The sequence below is a fragment of the Rhyacophila brunnea genome, unplaced genomic scaffold, assembly GCF_057557595.1.
Source record: "Rhyacophila brunnea isolate RB1 unplaced genomic scaffold, BYU_Rbru_1.0 scaffold_12, whole genome shotgun sequence".
Lineage (NCBI taxonomy): Eukaryota > Metazoa > Arthropoda > Insecta > Trichoptera > Rhyacophilidae > Rhyacophila > Rhyacophila brunnea.
In genome coordinates, this window is record NW_028232774.1 from 25540894 (window position 1) to 25560013 (window position 19120).

At 35.3% G+C, this 19120-nt stretch overlaps 1 protein-coding gene across 1 annotated transcript; it reads right to left on the minus strand.

Annotated features, from left to right (window-relative positions):
- Positions 1–397: 397 nt before the first annotated feature.
- sim (bHLH transcription factor single-minded) lies at positions 398–18786 on the minus strand. The gene is made up of 7 exons (XM_085940100.1): positions 18612–18786; positions 17116–17291; positions 16225–16467; positions 11688–11902; positions 2381–2487; positions 1222–1369; positions 398–1076 (listed from the first exon to the last, which is right to left on the minus strand). Exons 1-7 carry the CDS (start codon positions 18784–18786, stop codon positions 398–400), a joined length of 1743 nt encoding a protein of 580 aa, XP_085796226.1.
- Positions 18787–19120: the final 334 nt, after the last annotated feature.

Below are 19120 nucleotides of genomic sequence, written 5' to 3' on the forward strand. Positions count from 1 at the left end.
AATTCTTTATATTTCCTTATTTATTCGTGGCTATTTTAATTAAAAATAATGCAATGAACACCTATCTACATGTCCACTAAAAATTGGGTAAAGCGGGTAGCAGCTGCCAGTGCCGCAGACAGAAAAATCTCGCCTTCATGGAATCCGCTCCAAAAAGCTGTACTTGTTCACATGCCTTCCTTGATTTGCTGCACTTTAGAATGTGCCGCCCCTAAGCAACGCAGCGATTGCATTATGATATTATATTAGAAAATCGATAATATTGTCTTTCACATTTACAGTAATACTTATTATCAACGTTACGAGGACACTCCGCTTGAATGCGACACCACGATGCCGGCTGTCAACAATGATTCGTAAGCCTCCTTCTTGGATGCATCGCAACGTTTTAGTCGGGTCAGTGCACGTACTCGTCACCCAGTCCATGGGGATGCGTGTTGTATTGCTGGGCCGCAGCGACGATGACGCTAGTGTACGCCGGAGGAGGAGCAGGCTGTTGTTGATAGCAAGGCATCTGCTGGAAGATGCCTCCATTCGGTTGGCAATACACCTGATCAGCAACCGCCGCTACCGGAGGCAGGTACTGCCCTCCGCCGGGCTCACCGCTCTCAGCAGAACTGCACGAAGAAGATCCTGCGGAGAACGGTCGTTGCTGGTGATCATTGGAAGGCATCCCAGGATGGTGGTGATTACTTTCAGCCGTATCTGCATAACCTCCATTGTAAAATAGATCTTGGAAATTTCCTTCGACCGGTGGAGGTGTTCCTAGATATTGCAAGAAGTCCACTGCGTATTCTTGGCAAGGGTAACTGGGATCTCCGCAATAGTCTCCGTTGTATTTTTCTTCGGGAATACTGTTGGAAGGTGGGCTGATGATATTAGAGTGGTGGACGTGACAAGATGAAGCTCTCGACGGATGGTTTGGTACTGCAGCACAATGTTGTGGAGGCGGTATTATAATCGGTGGTTCCGGTTGGCTGATAGGCGTCGGGATAGCTGACGGAGGAGACGTTCCTCCGGTCACCGGCGAGCCGGTCTGCTCTGATGTCAGAATGAGATCTTTAGCTTCGACGTCACTATAGGAAATAATAAAAAAAATAATGATAAGAGATTGGAAGCATTCATTTATTAATTTCGCGTCAAGTATGATGAAAGCTGTGAAATCTTTTTTTTTTTAAATTGTTTTGAATAATGTGTGATAATTGAATTTTGACGTTTTACCTGAGAACATAGTTGACGGAGACGATGCAATGGGGTCTCGAACTCCTGGAGTTGTGGACGATTGTGGCGTAGCTCTGCATCCAAACCCATCCTCCTGATTTTGTGAGGAAGCGATAGTACTTCGAAGTCACTTGGCCTTTTGCGAGAACTGCAATACCAAATTACATAAAGTGTTTAATAAAATTTATTAACTATAAATAATATAGGTACCATTATAAGGTATTTGCCAACATTTGACAACTGTCGCGGACCATTTTTATGTGACATGCGTTACAATTTTCTATACTTACTAAAATTTGTTGATAAAATAATAAATAATTACAAGATAAAAAGAACTTTTTATATACCACGATTTTAAATTTTCTGTTGAATCATATAAATTTGACAATCCTATGTATTAATAACTTAGGACAAATAAGGCAATTGTCAACAAATCATTTTTTTGCTATTTTGCAACAAACAAACAAACAAATATATAATACTGAAATGTCATTTTGATTTCCATAGTAACGCACGTATATATTAATACTTTTCATACAAAACAGAATTAACTGAAAATGAATTCAATTCTGCTTAAAGATGGCTAAAAGCATTAAAAAAATGCATTGGCATCGTGTTCTGATATATTTTAAAAGTTTCAAATGTCTAGCAAGTTGGGAAGTTAGTTAAAAATCGATTGCATTACTGGATAAACAACCACCGGACAAACAAGAATACGAGCTAATAAACACGTTGTAATAATAAAAAAATAGTCGGTTTTTTGTTATATAATACTTATATGTTTGGAAATGTTATAATGGAACAGTTAATGAAAATTAATGAAAACAAATGAAGACAAGAATTCGTCGAAATAAAGTCTGGTCATTGCGTTCTATATACGTCATGCTGTTTTTAAAAACATTGAACTAGGTAACGATTATTTTTTTAATATTTTACAGGTCTTTGATAATATAATAAGTATTAAGTAATTTATTTAGAATCATATCTGTGACAGCTGACAGAGCTCCAAATATGATGACAGGTAAAAAACGGTTTCAATACACTTTTGGAGAGCTAAATAACACTGTTATTTCCTTCATCAAGGTATAATATTCATTTCATTTCATATTTTCATGTCAAATCATTTCACTATTTTTGCAGCCATATTTTAAAAACTTACGTGTAAAGTGTGCATATCTCATGTTAAGAATGTCTGATCCGTGAATATATTGATAAAGGGTCTTCTCAATCAAGTCCTGTGGCTCATATCCAGTCAAAGCAGCAACTCTGTAGATAGAAAAGAAACATTATAATAATGATGTAGTATCTAAGTACCTACCCAAACTAAGAAATCTTTTTATTATTATTTGTTTGTTTCTTTGTTAAACACCACAACAGGCCGTGAACCCCAATTACAGTGGCAAAACTCCCAAACTTGAGGAATTTATATATTGGATTATGTAAATATATTTTTGACTTCACCGGGTATCGAACCCGGAACTCCATGACGGAAGGCCAGAGCCTTACGCACTGCACCATGAGAGCCGTAAAAGGTAAAATAGGATAAGTATTCGAACAGTGGCGATTTTTTTTAACGCAGTCCAATCGATTCATCATAAATTTTAAAAGGGGGCCTCGAAACAGTTCAAACCAATGATACAATTATTACTAAATTATATAAAAAATCTTCAATATATTATATTCAATATATTACGTATTTCTCACAGATTAAGTATAAAAAATTGCCCGAAATCCTTTCAACTAACATCAACATAACCACTCCAAGAAATACGTAGGTAACCTACTTGTAAACGACGAATTAAACCACTAGGGAACATCCTCAATATTAATTAATTTTGATGATTTCTGCTGTTTAACATAATCACGAATATTTTTATTACAACGTTTTTATTACAACGTTTTTACAACGTTTTTCTTAGCTCGTATTCTTATTTGTCCGGTACAAATCTTGCAATCGATTTTTAACTAGCTTCCCGACTAGCTAGACATTTGAAACTTTTAGAATATATCAGAACACGATGCCAATGCATTATTTTAATACTTTTAGCCATCTTTAAGTATAATTGAAATTTTCAGTTAATTCTGTTCTGTATGAAAAGTTATTTCGACACCATTATTGGTTGCTGGGGTCTGGGGTCCTAGCAACTAAATTATTAATATATACGTGGGGTGTCAAAATGACATTTCAGTATTATTTCTATCAAGTACAAATTTTTTTGATCGTTTAAGCCAGTCAAGTCAAGTTTATATGATTCAACAGAAAATTTAAAAACGTTGTAAGTATATAAAAAGTTCTTTTTATCTTGTAATTATTTATTATAAAATACGTTTTAACTATGTATTAACTTTTAACATTAAAAATAAAACGACATTTTTTAAATATTTTATACTCTTTTAGCATGATAGACATAATATAATATAATTATTATATTTCCCTAAAACAACAGTTAATTAACTACACTATTTCGACAATAAAAAAATATTTCTTCAACTAAAACCGTGACGTTGTTTGTTGTAAATTTTAACTGATCGGAAATAGAGATGGTATGAATGGGGGTTTTTTTTTATCTCGACTAAAAAGCGTGGGGTGATTGAGGGTTCATTGTTTTCTTTGGCAAGTGTTTGCTCGCTTACTTTGGACGGGTCGCATTTCTGAAGGGCTCTGGTTATGGTACACGATATCTACATACTGGGTTTGTTTAAGAAGGCACGTGAAAAGGGGCCCACTATTTAATTACTCTAAAATGGAGACATGTACCTATTACTTATAGATGTGATTTAATTTAAAATTAAAAAAAATAAGTATTTGGATACTATTGATTGATAATTAAGGTGGCCGGAGGGGGCGAGGTGAACAAAATCTAGCACGGTCCACATTTATCTCGCCTACTACTTTTTACTATAGTTTTTCGTCGCTTCAACCACGGACCCCTTCCAAATTTTTCAGGTAGGTACATTCTTCATACACAGATACTCCGCATGTGTCTAGTGTCAAGCATCTGTCCTGCAGGTATAACTAAAAATGCTCACATACGAGTTATTGCGAGCTGTCGCATCTACAAGTGGTTATCGAATGCGTGTGGCTTAACTATCAGAATTGTTAGGATTGTAAGTGTCCGTTCGTGTCATCGCGCTGCTGTCTTTTAGACATGCTGCGTCATAATTATTATTAAAGTAAACATTGTATGCCCCAAATGATTGCACCAATTCGTTGACTGCCACGGGTTTTACAATAGCCACAGACTGCGTGTCGCAGAATACTGCGATTAGTGGGGATACCTAACCGACTTTTCGACATCCAAATTCTCGGGTCACGATCCAAGGGTGTTAATGTCCTGACGAAGAGGAAGAAAAAAGATTATTCCATTCACAGATACAGTCGAACTTGGTTATAACGAGGAAGATGGGATTGACTGAATTTGCTCGTTATAAGCGATACTCGTTATATCAAAGAATAGGTATTTTAAATGAGCGGTCACATAACAAAAAAAGTCGAAAATAAAAAATCTGAAAACCATCGTAAATATCCCCGAAACAAGCATGGCCTTCTAAACTACAAAAGAAGCTCTTTATAATTAATTAACGCGGATAGGTACCTACGGACTTCACAAAGCTTGAATTTTTCAACCATGTGCGTGGATACTTTTTCATTATTGTCGTCGAAAACAACAATAATTAGACACTTAACTAGTGTCATAAACTTAATCCGTCCCCCGGCGGCATCCTGTCCGATCGGATTTTATTGCTTAGGGTCGAAGTATTTTCTAAACGTGCGACCGATTAACAGTATTTTAGCTCGGTATATCGGATAAGTTGCTTGTTATAACAGTAAATAAATGTATGGAGAAAAACATAAACCAAATGTCAACGAATGTTTCCTCATTACTTCCGAGATCTCGCTATGTACGAGATCGTAATAACCGAGTTTGACTGTAATTTTAATATTTTTCGTTCCTGAGGGGATTCGAACCCGAACACCCAAGCCTTGTGTGTGTGCCTGAACTTGTTATAATTCGAAAAATGATCTTAAACATATTAATAATCGTCGCGTGTCACAATTTAAGAGCGTACTTCAGTGAAACGGCAAATAATTTTCAACAGTAGGTGCGACGAAATTTCTCACCAGTCGCCAATCGGAGACCGACAGTCGAGGTGTCTGCACGTCGATTTGTTTTGTCATGGCGTCGGATGAAAATATTCTTAAATCGTCTAAAGATGACTAAAGAACTTTACGTATGTACTTAAAAAAGAAGACATGTCAATGAATATACTATTATTATTAGTAATATAACAATAAACATAACATTAAATGGATGCATGTTGGGATTTTTATGACAAATTATATTTCGTTCGGCACGCGTCATTTGCACAATCCGCGCATCACTAGCCACTATCTTTTTAGACCATGCCTCAACTGAAGTATAGCCTTAATAAGAATCAGTATTTATAAAGGCCTTTAAAACTATATGTTTTCTTGTCAAGCAACTCCACCCTCAGTCCCAGCTCGACAAAATAATAATTGGGGTGTGAACCGATAAGTGGTTGTCAAACCCCGGCGAGGGGTGCTTTTGCCACCCTCTCACGTGCCTAATCTGTCGCTCGTAAGTCTCATCAATGCGAAGGTACCCACTTTACCACTGTGCTAACAATGCATCGCAAATTTAAGAATAACAAGATATACAGTGGAGTGGTTTATGCTTGTAATTTACAGTATTTACGCTACCATTTTGTCTATGGAGTGAATATTTTCGATTAATAAACTGTCTTTTTTATACACTGGTATTTTAAATTTGAGATGCTTACTGGGGTTTACAGTGACGTCCTGTGGGAGTAGGCAGGTCATGTGTTGTTTAGGGGAAGCAAATGAAGGAACGAATTCGATCATTACAACATTTGGAAGCAGTGGCGCTTCGTTAGAATTCACCGACATTTTAGTTTAACGAAATCACATGAAACCTCCAAACTTGCCAGTGCCTCAGACCTTCACGTATCTAAAACCACCGCGGTTTAAGGGTAGGTTTCGTAGAATTGCTCTAATACTCAGTAGATTCGTAGATATGTCATTTTTTCAATATTTTTGTTGCATTTGCCAACTTAAGATAGTAAAATAAGTAACAGTTTTGCATACAATTTGAGACTAAAAATGAAAAAGGACGGCATTCTAAGTCTGTCTAAGAACTACATTTTATTGTATCTAATGATGTCACTGAGCCTCTGAGGTTTGCATTATCTCGGGATCCCGATTTCTTGACACCAAAATCCTGAGATTGACAATGTCGAAATACCGGGATTTTGGGTATAAATATTATTTTATATGAATTTAATGGAAAAAGACACTTTCCAACTAAATAAATATAGTTGAAAGAAAACGAGTAGGTAGGTCTAATTTATATCACTAAATCTCTTGGGATCATGGGATTCGAAAAAATATGCCATTTTACCACGTTTTTCTTAGCTCGTATTCTTGTTTGTCCGGTGGTTGTTTGTCCAGTACAAATCTTGCAATCGATTTTTAACTAACTTCCTGACTAGCTAGACATTTGCAACTTTTAGAATATATCAGAACACGATGCCAATGCATTATTTTAATACTTTTAGCCATCTTTAAGTAGAATTGAATTCATTTTCAGTTAATTCTGTTTTCTATGAAAAGTGATTTTGGAAGAAATCCGTAATCCAATCCACTATAATTGGTTGGTTGCCAAGTGGGTGGTCCTAGCAAATAAATTATTAATATATACGTGCGTTACTATGGAAATCAAAATGACATTTCAGTATTCTATATTTGTTTGTTGCAAAATAGCAAAAAAATGATTTGTTGACAATTGCCTTATTAGTCCTTAATTATTAATATATAGAATTGTCAAGTATATATGATTCAACAGAAAATTTAAAAACGTGGTAAGTATATAAAAAGTTCTTTTTATCTTGTAATTATGTATTCTTCATTTTGAAATTCATATTTTTTATTATATAGACAATGCTCCCATACATACATTTTGAAGGTAAAATTAACATTTTTCTATTTTTAACGTATCTGTCTTGTGCAAAAACTCATCTGGAGTGCGTACTTTTCCGATGACGAATTATCGGTACTTATTTATGTGAAAAGTTGTAAGTGTAAAATATTAGAAATGTTCATGTTTTTAAAAAATGCAAAAATACTGAAAAAAAATTAATTATTGTGGATAGGTATGTGTATTGAGTTTCATCTGAAGTCGCGACGCAAAATTTTGTTTTGATTGCAGTTATGTAGTACCACAGAACAGATAATAAATAGAATACCGATAGGCAATATTCAATACGCCGCATGGTGAAGCAGGCTTTTGAATGTGTGAGTGTCATACGAAAATGAAGCACGCATTATGCACGTGCAATAGTGTGTGTAATAAACCAACATTAAATGAGCGTAAATGCATAAACCGAGAGCAGTTTTTAGTACTCGACGTAACACGTGTGTAAGTTTAACCCAGATTCTTCCTTACTCGAGTCGGTCACCTGCTATCGCCTTACCCGTTGTGTATTTCAGTTCCCATTATTTCTGAGTTCCCTGTGTAGTACCTACGACGATTTACTTGCCCTAACTGACTTTCAAATAGTGAACAATGCACATGCATTTTGACGGATGTTTATAGAGTCTTGTTGAGGCGCAAGTAAAAGTATACATTAGCATTAGATTGAAGACTACTTGTATATAACTCTGGAAAATAAAACCACAACGAATAAACTACCCTTTCATCAGTATTTAGGTTTGGGTGAGAACCTATGAGTTTTTAAAAATAAAAAATATTGGTTATATTCTCAATATGTAACAGTCGTAAAGTATTAAGTATTATTTCTTGTAATAAAACCGCATCCGCCAACATAAGAGAGACTTGAACCGAGTTGAACTGAAATTTTAAAATATGATTTTGTTTGTTTTTTTTATCCCCAGAGTGAAAAAACAATACGCGACCAAACGAAAAGTTTTACAGGAATGAAAGCAGTAAAATCAAACACGAAAACAGTCAAATACAAAAAAATAAAATAAAATTCAGAGTTGAGGGTCCGCTCATGGATATTTGACACTGCTTTACGACGAGGAACAACCTGACAGTATCGATGGCTGAAACGTAAACTTTCATCAGTCGTTAGATTGATTTCAAAACTTTAGTAATGTTCGTTTGGATCAAATCAACATTTTATTATGTGTAATAATTTCCACGTTAATTAAGTACTATAGTATACCAAATAAATCTACCTGATACCTAATATTAATAAATAATAAAGTCAAATAAATTATTTTAATAATCTGCAAAGCAGGTTGTGCGATACCGGATGGGGGGGGGGGGTGGAGACAAATCTATCATTGTTATTGTTACACGAACTTTGACAATATTAAAAAGGATGGATCTGGATCAAAATCACTATTTTTTTTTGGATCCGGGATTTTAACCAGGGACCTATGAGATTATAGCTTACTTAGAGTGGTATTCGCATTCACTCTCGAGATAATTACCTATGCAACGAAACCGAAACATCGAGGAAAGAACGACGAAGAACAAGTTGTGATAATCTAATACTTACAATAATTTAACAACAGTCTCAAACAATATATTTATTCCTTACGCATTTGAAATAATTAATGATTTGTCTAAAAAATTGTATTTCTTCCATCGTAATTGGGGGTCGTGTATGGAGGCTGATTTTGTTGAGTTTTGCACAAGGGAGTGCAACAATCGTGCTCCCCGACCGTGCTAAGGAAAGAAACTAAGTATTTGGTTCTCGACAATATTGAAAATCATCACAGGTCCACGGAAGAATATATTATTATTAAACACGTTAATTGTTATGGATGTTGAATATACATAATTTGAAAATACCTCAGATATTATATACTCACTAGAAAAAATCACATTTGAAAAAATACGATGCTCAACGAGATTTGAACCCGTATATCCACTGGTATCGCGCCGATATACTTTAACCAATTAAGCTACGAGCTTCCTACTTAGTTTATACAATTTAAACTAGTAGGCCCTACATGAAATGCTTATCATATTGCAGCAATGAAGCAATGTTACATTCTCAAAGCTTGTTAATTATTCGTTGAATAAAAGATGTATGTGTTTTCAGATGTTCTAATTATACTAAAAAATATCTAAAATTATTGAAAATGCCTATATTATATTATAAAGCATTATAAATCGGATAAAGAAATTGATAGGGTACAGTTCGGTTATGAGGAATACAGCGGAAAACACATTTTTAAAATACCCGATATACTGGATTATTTGTTAGTTTGGGTTAGTTTATGTTAAGTTAGGTTGGGTTAGGTTAGGTTTGGTTAGGTTAACCTAACAAATAATCCAGTATATCGGCTATTTTCACAATGTGTTTGTCGCTGTATTCCTCATAACCGAACTGTACCATTGATAGTAGGTAGGTACAGTATCAAATTACATCAAAATCTAAAACATAATAAACTAATTATTATTGTTTTGTCTAGAAACATTTTATTGTATCATGGTCGTTTAACCCGCCGACTGTGCCTCACGAACTTTGAACAGCTGGTTTGAGAGTTCAGTCGAAGTCTCGGTGGTTATGACCCGCGCGTCAATTTTTCGTTTCCTTCACGCATCGACCATCATCAGTCGACTGCCAGCCAATACAAATTATATATTTTTACACAATGCACCAGAAACTAAAATTCGCTTTAAATTCCAAATAAGCGAATGTAGCCAGTTATGTATGGGAACTACCATTTTTTCAACGTTTCTGAGCTGTACGAGCATCATACAAATAATTACAATATAAAAAGAACTTTTTATCCTAGGTACTTACTTACAACGTTTTGAAATTTTCTGTTGAATCATATAAACTTGACTTGACTAGCTTAAACGATCAAAAAAATTTGTACTTGATAGAAATACTGAATAATGAAATGTCATTTCATATTGATTTCCATAGTAACGCAAGTATATATTATTTAATAATTTAGTTGCTAGCCCCCCTAGCAACCAATAATGATATCGAAATAACTTTTCATACAAAACCGAATTCACTAAAAGTCTAAAAATGAATTCAATTCTACCTAAAGATGGCTAAAAGTATTAAAAGAATGCATTGGCATCGTGTTCTGATATATTCTACAAGTTTCAAATGGCTAGCTAGTCGGGAAGTTAGTTAAAAATCGATTGCAAGATTTGTACTGGTCGATTTTTAACTAACTTCCCGACTAGCTAGACATTTGAAACTTTTTGAATATATCAGAACACGATTACAATGCATTATTTTATTGAATTCATTTTCAGTTAATTCTGTTTTGTATAGAAAGTTATTTCAAAAAAATCCGTAAAAAGTAAAAGACTATTATTGGTTGCTAAATCCTAGCAACTAAATTATTAATATATACGTGCGTTACTATGGAAATCAAAATGAAATGTCAAAATGACATTTCAGTATTCTATATTAAATTTGTTTGTTTGTTTGTTTTTTATATACCTACTTCATTTCATATCAAGTACAAGTTTGAGCATATTGAGCATAATAATTCAACAGAAAATTTAAAAACGTTGTAGGTAAGTAGGTATATAAAAAAATCTTTTTATATTGTAATTATTTAAATTGTCTGAAATACGTTAGGTACCTACTTGCCTACTTTATTATTTATTTTCTCTCTATTTATGTCTATCTTAAACAGACGAATACACCAAATATGTTTAAATTGACATACACGTCATCTACTGATAATAATTAGACTAATTCCTCGAAACCTACTCTCAAACTGTGGTCGTTTGAGGTAGGTACATGGAGGTCTGTGGGGGGCTGACGGGTTTGGGGGCACCATTGTGAAAATGTTGCCTGTACGAAAACCCGCCATTAGAATATAATATAGGTACTACAACGGGTATTTTAATGGGTTTAAACTAAGATGTCAATACTTTCCAGCGAAGCGACCGGCATTGTCTGCTTTATGGAAAACCATCACCGACCGCACTATCATGTGTAATATTAATATTCGTTCCTTAATTCGCCGCCCTTTATAGTGTGCCGACTCTGTGCAACGCATGACCTGCCTACCCCCTAGGAACGTCACTGAGTCGAAACCAGGGAACTCAGAAATAATGGGAACTGAAATACCCAACGTGTAAAGGCGATAAGCAGGTAACCGTCTCGAGTAAGGAAGAATCCGGATTAAACTTACACACGTGTCAAGAAAACGTTGTACGTCTAATATTGAAAACTGCTCTCGGTTTATGCGTGTACGCTCATTTAATGTTGGTGTATTACACACACTATTGCACGTGCATAATGCGTGCTTCATTTTCGTAGGACACTCACAAATTCAAAAACCCTGCTTCAACGTGCGGCGTATTGAATATAGCCTATCGGTATTCTATTTATTATCTGTTCTGTGGTCGAAACACATCGTGTAGGCAGGATTTAAATCGATAGAAAACAGCGCAAAAGAGAATAGGACTTACTTGGCTTCAAGGAAGATGAGCCTCATATCGAGACTTGCTCTGAACATGAACATATTGTGGTGCAGCTTGAGCTCTGTAACGGCTGACGGCGGCAGGGAGTGACCGACGGCCACGAGACCCAACAGACGAGCTTGCCCCTCCGGCCCCACTACGCCGCCGCTGCCGGGCAGGCCTCCCACGTGGCGCGCTTTCAGATATCCCGAACAATGGATCACCTGCAAAATTAAAAATGAAATTTAATATGCATCCACACAGGGTAGGTACAACGGCCGATCCATAACCCCGGGAACTTTAGAAAATCGTTCAGACGCCATATTCTGAAGTGTTGTGTTGCAAAGCTACTTTCAGTCTTTAGAAATACCTATGTCTTCTTAAAATACCAAAAATCGAAAGCAATATGATGGAGAACTTCACTCAGTCACTACTTATACGTGGAATGTATATAATCAGAATGCAAAAAAGCAAAATGATTGGGATAATATGTGGTACCTACTCGTACCTATAGCAGGTTAGGGATGTCGAGTGTGAAAAAATATGGAATAAACTTAGACACGTGTTAAAGAATAAGTATAATATTGTCACGTAAATGTAACGTGTATTCAATATTGCACATTTGCTGTACTTGGGTTTTAAGGCCTGACCATCATAAAGCAGCCTGCTTCAAAACCTTGCCCCACGGCGATGACTTTTAAATTTATCTTTTATCAATCTCTTCTGTAGTAGGCACCCATATAATACTTAGCCCATAAATGACGTCACACTATTTTACTATTTGCGGGTACCCCCAAAATATTTAAACCCCTAACACATTTTTGAACTACTGACTTTTTTAAAATTTTTGGTGATAGGGTTGAAAATTGCCGATATTAATATTTCAAAGAGAATATTTTATTCTCAGACAAAATGAGTTTTTATATTTTTTTCTTGACTTTGTGATATGGTCACATTTACTACCACACCTCCTAACCATTTCTTCATAAATCATCACAGTATGTGAAACCCTCTCTCCTCCCTTTGAGCGTGACGTCAGTTATTGACGAGCCTTTGGTGCACAGTGATTGCTCATTTTTACGTATTTTTGCTCAGATTTTGTTAAAATAATGTCTTTAGGTACCTTTACCATTTAATTTGGCGATATACCTACGTAGGTACAACGTACAATAAAAGTACCTGTATATTAGGTATCTGCCTACTGTACCTACAAAATGGAAGAGAAATGCATTTTCAACCGGGAAAAACTATGCGCTTTTCCAATTAATTACCTACGCAGTCTGCTTTTTACCCAATTAAATCTGTCAAAGGAAGCTAGTTACATATATTACTATTTTCCTTTCAGATGGTAATTACTATTGCACAATCTGCTGCATCGTTGTGCAGCAAGAACGTGCCATCGCATATGAACTGAAATCAAATGCACTTTTCTATGAATATGTATGCACTTTTTGCAAGTTTCGCTAATCCAGACGAGGTCAGTAAAAACGAATTACTTCACAGCTGCAAATTCACTGCAGTTTTAGAGAGTAAAGTAGCATGTTGATTGATTTAATAATAGAATTAGATTTATGTGTATACATGTATTATTATTTACCCTGGGCAGATCATATTAAAGAACCGATGAGGTCAATGAGAAAGTTTTAAACAAGAGAACTGATAGATTATTCGGCGCTCGCCCATATTTTTCGCAATGATAAGTATGATTTAGTCCAGCTCTTATGAGCTTATTGTACAGGGGAATGTAGAAGCCAACAAACTTAGGTAGATATATGGAGATTCTCTTAGCAATGCAACATTTGTAATCAATGTTCATGGCGTTGGGCTGGGTTGGCGAACCTTTTTACGTACGCGTGCCAAAATTTCCCAAATATTATTTTTTGACTGTCTAACGTGCCGAATAGTTTAATGTAGTTAAATAGTAGTAAAATGAAAGAAATACTTTAAACAATTCTATTAAAAATGTTCAAAAAATATAAATATCGAGTTCTTGAGTGTTACTGTTTTACTTAAGTTGGTTTTTTACCCTCAAATTGACTTCAGAATTGCTACGATCAGGCATTTTATTTAAATTTCATTTTCTCGCTACAGTAGTCTCAAGCATTGTAAAATTATTGTAAATCGGTCAAAATGAGTGGTTTGCGCCGCAACTTCCCGCGCCGCCTGTTGAGGTCAGTGCGATAATATTATGTGTGTCGCATAAAACAGATGGACCTATGCAATTTAAATTAAACGTAATGCTTATTTTTTTTTAAATATCTGCCTACTATTTTTTATATAATGTGATCTGTCGTTTATGCATGAATTTCGTCGATTACGTGCATCGATTGGTAAATATTATTAAAAACCGAGGAAATCACTTATGGTTAAGTCGTCATTATTTTTTTAATATTACATATATACTGAATATTCTTAAGTACTTACATATAAGTAGATATTTATTTGTAAACCCTTTTTGTATAAAAAAAATATTGTTTAAATTACTGTAAGTTTCTATTTTTTTCTCTTCAACATAAAACATTCGCGTGCCATGTAAACTCATCTCGCGTGCCATAGGTTCGCCATCCCTGGCGTTGGAGATCTAAGTAGGTATAGGTATAGTACGACTGGCCCAGGACAGGGAAGTTAGAAGTGTAGGTACCTAAGTTGGTCGCCATTTTCAAAAAAAACACGTTAAATTGCCTGCCTACCTTTTGCCATCACAGATAAATCATTCAACACTATGTAACGTAAAATACAGATATAGAAAAATGGGGTGAGATAAAAAAAAATCCGTTTTGTTTACTATTGCCCCACTAGTAGATATGTGTGTGCCAATGAAGCAAATTCGCGGATTATTCAAGCCAGATTACCCAGTTCAAATAATAATACATTGTATATTTACCGACATTAATCATCAACGTCCTAAAAATCATATGCGAAACAATGTTGCCATTAATTAATCTTCTATTGACCGGTTTGCCAAGCGGAGATTTTCTTTGACGCAAGCGATTCGTTAGAAAATTTAACAAACAATCAACTAAACAGCCACTAAACAATTCAAATCGGACATATTATTATTGAATTTTGCCGACAGGGTTCAGTGCAAGTACAGTACTTCAGAGTACAAGACAATAATTGCTCAATTTTAAATGTTAAAATCAGTGACGTCCCGTGCCGGTGCGTTCCAGTCCATTTCGAGTGCTGCACCCTTGTAAAAAAATATATGTGCCATAAACCACCATTACAATATCTATTAGGTATGTATAATACAATAATAGGTAGTTACGTTGTCAGGACTTTTTATATTTATTTGATTATGATTTGATATGATTATTTTTTAATTTAAACTATGACATCGATATGCACTTTATTTTATAATGAAGTGACAGCATCGTTTGCTTGATAGAAAACCGCCACTGCTCACAAAATCATTCGCCGCTCATTACAATGTGCCGCCTATATGCATCGCATGATCTGATTACCCCCACGGGACGTCACTGACTTAATTGGATAAAGCGAGTCTTTTCTATGACCAAGAAAAATAATTCATCATTGATCTAGCGGGGGTTTCCCAAACTTTTCCTGCGATGGAACACCCCAAATCCTGAAATTTTACGTTATCAATAAATTTTACAAAAAATGAAATAAAACTATACTTAATTATTTATTTAGTACTTAATTGTTTTTCAACCAAAACACATAAACATATAGGTAGGTAAGTGAAAGAAGGTTTATTTTCTTCGACAATAATTCCTTATTAAATTGATAATTTTATTGGTATCAGGCACAATATTAGAAAGTTGAATTCTTATGTCTGGTGTGGCGTCGACCGTGTTCCTGGACTTTGACTTCCTTGTAGCATAATAAGGAAATCCTACTTCGCATAAATATGTTGTAGTAAACGAAAGTAAAACAACACTAGCTTGCTTTGACACAAAGGGGTACAATTCTGATAAATTTGCGGAACACCTATTCACGTTCAGCGGAGCACCAGTGTTCCGCGGAACATAGTTTGGGAAACCCTGCAGCCTATACATTTCAAAATTGCAATTGGTAGATGACGTGTGCCAATTAAAATTACATACACAAATTGTTACTATTTTATCATTTATTTTAGTCAAAGTAATTTCTGTAAAATGCAATTGCAAAAACTAAAACTTGTTCTATAAAAAGTTTCACCGATAATTCATAATTTCCCGCATACATTGTCATTGATTCAATTGGTCTCATAAAAATGTAAACACTTGAAAGAAAATATTCAAAATAACTAACACTGTTTGGAACTCGAACATGTAAATGAGTTGGTACCGTTCGCCGCCATTTCGAGATGACAGGGGCGCCATTTTGGAGAGCTTGCGCGTGCCTGATCATATTTTGCATCATAATGAGAAGCATTCTAAACGATTTGCCGGCATAGAATTCCCTCGCCCTTTATTGTATAACCTCTGATAGGATGTCATCGCGAAACCAAAGAATATGTTACGAATATAAACTATATTTATTTGCTAGAGAATAAATTTAATAGACAATCAAAAATATTTATTTAACATATTTTAACACCTACCTTATAGCCAAGAGTTGTGAGACCAGCGTTCCTCTTGGCCAGGACACATTTCATTCTCAGAAAGAAGACCCTCTCACATTCAAGGTCGTATCCAGCAGCCCTGTGATGCTGTGGCTGCAGCAGGTTGAGGGGTGGTGGAGTAGTCTGCGGGGGGACAGCGCATCCTCCGGAGAGGACGGCCGCCATCTCTTCATGGTCAGATTGGTGGATGTACTCGTATATCGAGTTTCCGGTCAGTTCTACCTGGAATAATAATAGCAAATATTAATAAAACTGCAACCATATACTTATCCCCCCCCCCAAACACAACTTATTGAAACATATTTTAAGAACAAAAAATATTTTATTATATTATGTAGTTCAATTTATCAAAGGAACGACTTAAATTCTGAAATGCAACACGGGACTTCCTCAGTGTATATTATCTAATATTATTTGATTCGCTTACAAATTATAAGTGTTTGACATTGGCTCAATTCCATAGTGCTAAAACTAGAAATTAGTAGTTTTGAGTAATGACTGATCAAAGTTTTGACTCATCTAAGTTGACCCGAAATGACAAAAACATTGGTTCTACGTGGACAACTAGTATTTTTTTCGAATTGCAATTTTATGGAATGGATTAATGGCTTTACTCAAAACTTGAAATTTTTGACTTACCCTACTATAACTGAGGCATCGTATTTATTAACAGTATTTCAATAAAGTAAATCCGACCCTGTTAATATGTCATATTGTACGTATGTACCTACTTAAAACAGGAGTCTGTTTATATTGCAATAAAGACGATTTACATTTTTTTTCAGATGTCTATAACCTTTGCTGGAAAAAGTAGAAGTAGGTACCCATTTGTGTGTTCAGATATTGTATGGAATGGTGTATCTCACTGACCTGACTCAAACCAAGGTGCACGCTGGCCGTTTCGGAAATATACATAATCTTGCCATCGGGAGCCACGACGAAGATGAACCCGTCCAAGGTCTGCAGAAGATGGGATCCCAGCTCGCGGATCGCCAAGTCTCGAGGTCCTCGGGGTGGCGGCGAAGCACCCCACGCGTCTCCGAGACCTTCAATACGAATATGTACAACAATTTCAGCGACAAACTAAAAATCCATCATCAACCAATTAATGAATAGTACCTAACCTGCGTTCAAAACCGACATGGCCAGAGGCAGACGCATCGTATGAAATGTTGTTAATAATAATAAAGTTTTGATTACCTATGTATTTTAAGGTTTAGCTACACAATTGTTATCATTTTATTTGATCGAACTATCTGGGTATAAATATTTTTTCGTTTGATTGCTATCTTCTTTCGAAAATCATACAATGAATATTTACAATATTATAATATTTTTGAATTTAATTCAAATCATAACAATGTTATATTATTGTATAAACACAGATGAAATGTCCTCTATAATAGAGATACCATCATCGCGTATTTCTTTGAAAGGAGCGGTGTAAGATTTCCTGGCTGAATGTATTTCTATAAGAACCTTTGCATTATGATAACATCGTAAGGGACCTGAGGTCAAATGAAGGAAAATAGAAATTTACATTAATTGACAATATTTATTAAAAAAAAAAAAAAAATAGACAATAATAAAGACAAAATCTACAATAAATGAGGTATATACGAATGTGTGCAGTGTTATGAAAAAATACAATTTAAATTAAAAAGATCTTTTTACGTATTATTTACTCATTACCTACTGTTTACTTTTAAAAGGAGTCTGGTCCAAAATTATTTAAAAATTGTTCTATTTTTGAATTTGGTTCAAATATCACTCATATCAAATCAAAATCCATTTAAATTCTATCAACATTCATAAATGGAAGGAAATAAAATTGATTGTTGAAATTGGCGGCAACATGGAAAAAGGCTTTTTATTTATTTTAAACCCCGGAGCCCTGCCAATCTAGGTTCTCTGGTCAATAGCCACTTAATCCCTATACGGTAGATTCAATGAAACATTGTATATAGTTCATGGCCCGCACATCCTGAGGCGGGCCCCCCTACCCATCTCTAAGGATAAAGGCAGTGTGACGCTCTAGTATAGTTAGTGTTTTTTTGTATATACATCCATTTGAATTATGGAGTTGTCAAGTATCGATATACAATTTAAAATTGTAACGTACAACCACATTAGGACCTTTTTTACTATAAGAGCAAATTTGTGATGTGTGTTTATCTCACTTATCTGTTCGACTCGCCTCGCCGGGCCCCTCCTGAGCCCGGGCCCCCAGGCTAGAGCCCTGTCAGCCCCCCCTTGTGGGGCCATACTGTAGTTACTAAGTAATATTTATAATTACCCACAAAATATGGTAGGCAACGTTATTATAATATGCATATATTATTACATTGTATAGTCTTGTTACTCACCATCGGGAAAGAGCTGTCTGAGCCTCAGATAGCTGGTGGAGAGGCGGATGACTGACGCCTTGTCCAGCTGCGCAGTGATAGCTGCAGGTAGTGGGAGAAGTCTGCCCAGTTCCAAGAACTCCGCATTTTCTTTTTCCCGACGGGATCGAGCAGCATTCTTGCTTTTCTCCTTCATTATAAGGGATTCAACTCTTTCGCGGCCTGGGAATAAAGAAAATGCTCGCATTAGAATATTATATCAAGAATAGGGAAACCAATCCCGAGCCAAAATTCTGATCCCGGGATTTCGGGATTACAATTTGACAATCCCGGGATCCCGGGACTGGTCCCGGGATTGGCATTTTTTCCATTGTTAACATAACATTTTTATATTTACAAGTAACATTGATAAAATCGGTCAAAAATAAATCTAGTATAATTTATACTATTTAAGATATTTATTGTTAATATTGTATACGTTCAATCTTGGAAATACACAAGTTTAATGGAGTAAATAATATTGTAATATA

Coding starts and splice junctions, on each gene's coding strand:
- sim (XM_085940100.1), bottom strand. CDS start 18,786: ATGAAGGAGAAAAGCAAGAATGCTGCTCGATCCCGTCGGGAAAAAGAA. Junction 17,292..18,611: donor CAGACAGCTCTTTCCCGATG/GTGAGTAACAAG, acceptor TTCGTATTGAAG/GTCTCGGAGACGCGTGGGGT. Junction 2,488..11,687: donor CTCATCTTCCTTGAAGCCAA/GTAAGTCCTATT, acceptor TTCTATCTACAG/AGTTGCTGCTTTGACTGGAT.